Genomic DNA, 4,478 nt, shown 5'->3' on the forward strand with positions numbered 1-4,478 from the left:
TAACCTAGCGTTAGTCCACGGAGAAGGGCCCATCTGTGTGGACAAAAGCTGCGATCACATGAAAATTCTGTTTTCTAGCGGTTTTTGCTCTACGCAGTCGTGCCCAGATGATAGCCCTCTGTGACTTGATGGAGGACTGCAGCGGCCCGAAAAGTTTACCACTCAACTGCCTATTCAAGCCTGGCGCCTGATCCTCTCTGCCCATGTAAGCTAGAGCGGTGAAGGTGAGGTCTACGCAGTGATAGGTCAGAAAGGGTAGGCTCAGGCGGCCCTTGATAGCTTGATGGGCTTTGTTAGTTTGTAGAAGAGACACCATTCTTGGAAAAGATATTTGCATGTCATCCCTTGGGGGTTGGCTGTCGAAAAGCCGGATTTTGATAAGCGTGATAGGGCACGCCGTTCACCGGGAAGGAGAGGATCCGTCCTTAGAGGTAGTGATGAATGCAGTGAGATCTTCCCGCCCACAGACCGAGAGCTGCCGAGCGGTACGCTTTCACCCTCTTGGGCTATCGTTGGTCCGCCTAAGTGGCCCCAACTGAGGCATAGGTCTTCAGGTCCCGTGGCGCCCTCCACTTGCTATATCGATAGACGCATAATACCCGCTGAGAAGGTAGATCACCATCGGTGCAAACGACAGGGGCCTGCTCGCGCCTTTTCTGGATGTTGTCCTTGACGGGGTCTATGAGGGCACAGCGGTGATCTGGAAGAGTGGAAATAAAACAAAGATGGAGTTGGGGACAAACCCGACCTAACGGAACTGCGGGAGTGGCTGGACCGGATGGGAGATGAAGGCGAGGAGGTTCTCACTTAAAGACTGGGACATGCCCGCCGGCTACAGTGGTACTGAGTGGGAACACAGACATCCCTCTGTTCTTGGTCGTTGATGGATTGCTGGATCTGACCATCAAGTCACCGCCTTTCTCCAGTGGAACTGGGTGCGCTTTGCCAAGGTAGGCAATCCGGCACAATCCACAGTATCTGGGGAAGAAGGGTAAAGGGCATCAGAGACATGGAGGGTCCCAAGACTGCCAGTTTCAGCTTCTGTGTGTCTGATAGGGAATGAAGCAAGTGACGCCTGAGACCCCGCATGTTTTTGTTGGGGACATATGTCATGGTATGACATTTTGAGGGTTGTGCATGGCGATGTTGTTGAATGTTCGTCTTTCTTCTTCTTCTCTTTTTTCCCTCCCTTTTTTTTTTTTTCCGACCAGGAATCCGTTGAGAATTTCCGAGTTCTGGCACAATTAGAACCACTCAGGCCAATGAACGTAGTACCCCTCGGGTACCTAGAGATAACCCCCATGTCCTTTCAGCCGGGGCTGCGCATTCCTTATTTTACAGGTGTTGCCGCAATGGGACCATGGCATGATAGTCTGTAGGAACTCCTGGGGAAGGAAGGGGACGGAAAAGTCCGTTGAAGTAGGTACCTCTAGGCATGAGGACGGGAGAGTAGGTACCTACCTACTTTGGAGAATCGAAGGAAGGGAGCCTGTTTATCGGAGATTTTGTGGAAAGCCCTTGCAAGGGAAGGGAAGAGGCTCTCGTCTAGACCTAAGCACCTTCCGTTGGCCTCAAGCCTGCGACTTCCAAGATGCTGCTACGTATAGCGCTTCCACATGAGTTGAGCTTGACTGGTGCGGTAGGATTAGCGGATCATGGGAGGTATGTAGCCAGATGTCCAGTCCATGGAGGTAGCATGACGGCGGTTGGCTCTGAACTGATTCGAATTGTGCCCAATCGTAATACATGGTTCTCATCGCGTTAATGTAAATTTGACAGGATGACCCACAGGCGCGCCCCATGCACTGTGTACATCCGCAGCAGCGACGCCGACGTAAGTGCCCTTCAGTTTCTGCCCTGTCATCCGCAGAACATCCAATTTCCCATAGCCTGGCTGGGTTGCGGCAGGAGCTTCCTTCCATCCATCTTGCAAGAAACTGCAATGCAGTCAGTGCTCGACCACTGCCCATCAGCGCCCGCCCGTCCATGCTTGGAATGGGGAGCCACAACTTCCACTTTGGAAAGAAAGAGGTGGAAGAGAATTGATCATAATGAAGAAAGTTTTCTCTTGATGCACCAATCCTACTACCATTGCCATGGTATCCGAGGTCAATTACTGCGACAGCGCGGATGCTGTGGCCCTTGTCAAGACCTGAAATATCGTCACTGCAGATAGAGGTATTGCGAGGTATGCATGTATTTAGCCGTAATCCTTAATCCTCAGTATTTGCATGCTAGAACTAGCACCCCGCCGCCCCGTGAAGAGCAGTCACCAGTCAACCAGTTCACCACCACCATGTCGCCGTAGTGTATGTACACTACAAAAGCTAGCTGGCAAGGTACTACACCCTCACGGTGATCAATCCCCAAGAGCCCCAGTCCGCGACCGGCCATCCCGCCTTTCGCTCCCTCGTCACAAAGACAAGGACAGACAGCCTTTTCCCTTCTCGTCTTGGGCGTGATCGCAGAAGCGAGGAAAAGAGGGCCAGATCGTCGCTGGCTACCCACCAGTGTACAAAGCCAATTGATCTCGCCTGGAAAGCTCCGAATTCGGATTGGACAATGTGTTGTGTACCTTGTATAGCAACTATCGTGTACCGTGCAATATCGGCTCTACGAAAGGTTCGATAGCATACCTCTATCGGAAATCGAATATCGCCGTGGACACGGGACAGTGGCATCCGTTCAGCAGCGGGTTGCTGGTTACTAAATGGCGATAATAACTTGGGCATCCACTCTGGAAATTGAACACGATGCCAAGTACCCTTCGCAATACTACTCAACCGGCTGCTTCCAAGTAGCACTCCACGACCCACAAACCACCAAAGCGGTAGAGCAAGCACAGATCTTTTACATAGGATGGATCTTTTCTTATGGTGATCAGATCTCGTATCATCCATCCTGTTTTTCGACCAAGACCATACCTTGCTGCCTCTCCAACGAGTGCCGAAAGAGCCAAGGCTGACAGGCCCTGAACCTATGAGCCCGTGACACTGGAACTGAGGTGACTATCTTAGCTCGGAGTGTCGGCTGGTGGGAGTGGTTGGTTGGCGGCATGCCAATGCTGAAAGCGAGACCGGCATCGTACATGCATGTGCTGTGCTGTACCGGGTACTATTCAGACGTCGTATCGACTGCGTCCTCTCATATGGTGCTGTACAGAGCACTGCGTACGGGGTACACATGTCGTCGCGGCGCGGTACGGGATCCCCATCAGCCCCTGTCCATCAGCAACAGATACTGGAAGATGTTGGAGGGATGGCGGAGAGGGCGACCATTTTCACTCTCCTCCCGCCCTCTCCTGGTCCGGCAAGTTTACCACTATCATGTCGTGACGCAGATGAAGGAGGAGACATGCAACCTCACGAACCCCACCTCAGTCACTTGAGCTCACTCTGGCACCTATCCCACACCAGGTCTACGGGGACGGATGTTACCACCATCACCACCACCACCACCACCACCACCCGTTGCGCCTTGCCGATCGTTGGACAGCAGCCCTCTGTCAGCCGTCAGAACGAGTCACAATTGTCATCTCGGTTGATAATAAGTTAACTCAGGCATCTCAGATGTTGAGAAGAGAGATCTTTCTGATGCAGTGTCTCTGGCTGCTATTCTAGCAGGTAGCCGAGAGTGGGACGATAATGAGGCTACTACTCCGTAGAGCAGGTTCAGGGAGTGGTATCTCGGGAATCTGATATTGCCTGTGTACATGCAATGTCAGCACCCCGTTACTACAATATGGGTTGTGAGTACGCACCATTGTGATGACCTGCGCGACCCCCCCGGAAATGGTTTCTTTGTCACTTCTGCACTTCTGTCGTAACAGAACTGGGAGGGCGTGCGCCAAGGAGGACCAGCACGTCGTCACTTTTATCGGTCGCGTTTTTATATCTGATTGTTGTCCTTTCGAGACTGCTTCTTTCACCATCAGGATTCGGACGCCACTTGCGCCGAAACGCTGTCCTCTCTCTGTTGTCGCGCCGCGCGCTAGCATCGAGACTCGGCCTCCTCTTGCTTCTGCAAACACAGTATCGAGAGAAGGTACATCACGATATACTATACTAAAACTGTTGGCTTTTCCAACGCCCTACGCCAATCATCTAGCGAGCCGTGAAATTAGCGGTCGGTATCTAGAAACCCCTCGCGGCCTCAAAAGTTGCATGCACAGCAGCATAACAACACGAAACGTACCGAATCTACAGTGATCTCCCTACCTTGACTCGTCCTGGCTCCCACCCGCGGCCTTTGCACTATCACCTTCATTCAGCACATCGGAGGATTGCGCGGCATAAAAGAAGACGACGAGATAGAGGATGACTTGCGAATACGACGACGAAGATAGGGGATAGATCTTTGCGCGCTGTCTGGAAGCTCCATCATCAGCCCAGAGCTACACGCCAGAGTCATTACCAGTACGCATTCTCTCATCAAGGGTCCCCGGGTGCGCGACTGTCTGATACTGTGTGATAGCAGCA

General features: G+C 52.4%; 1 protein-coding gene across 1 annotated transcript; it reads left to right on the top strand.

Moving 5' to 3' along the window:
* Positions 1–2,683: 2,683 nt before the first annotated feature.
* Positions 2,684–3,051, top strand: B0T23DRAFT_368958 (uncharacterized protein). Its single transcript, XM_062836482.1, has one exon. The coding sequence runs from the start codon at positions 2,711–2,713 to the stop codon at positions 2,963–2,965; it is 255 nt and encodes an 84-aa protein (XP_062696633.1). The 5' UTR covers positions 2,684–2,710; the 3' UTR covers positions 2,966–3,051.
* The last annotated feature ends 1,427 nt before the right edge of the window (positions 3,052–4,478 follow it).

This window comes from Neurospora hispaniola, assembly GCF_033458365.1.
Source record: "Neurospora hispaniola strain FGSC 10403 chromosome Unknown B0T23scaffold_1, whole genome shotgun sequence".
Taxonomy (NCBI): domain Eukaryota; kingdom Fungi; phylum Ascomycota; class Sordariomycetes; order Sordariales; family Sordariaceae; genus Neurospora; species Neurospora hispaniola.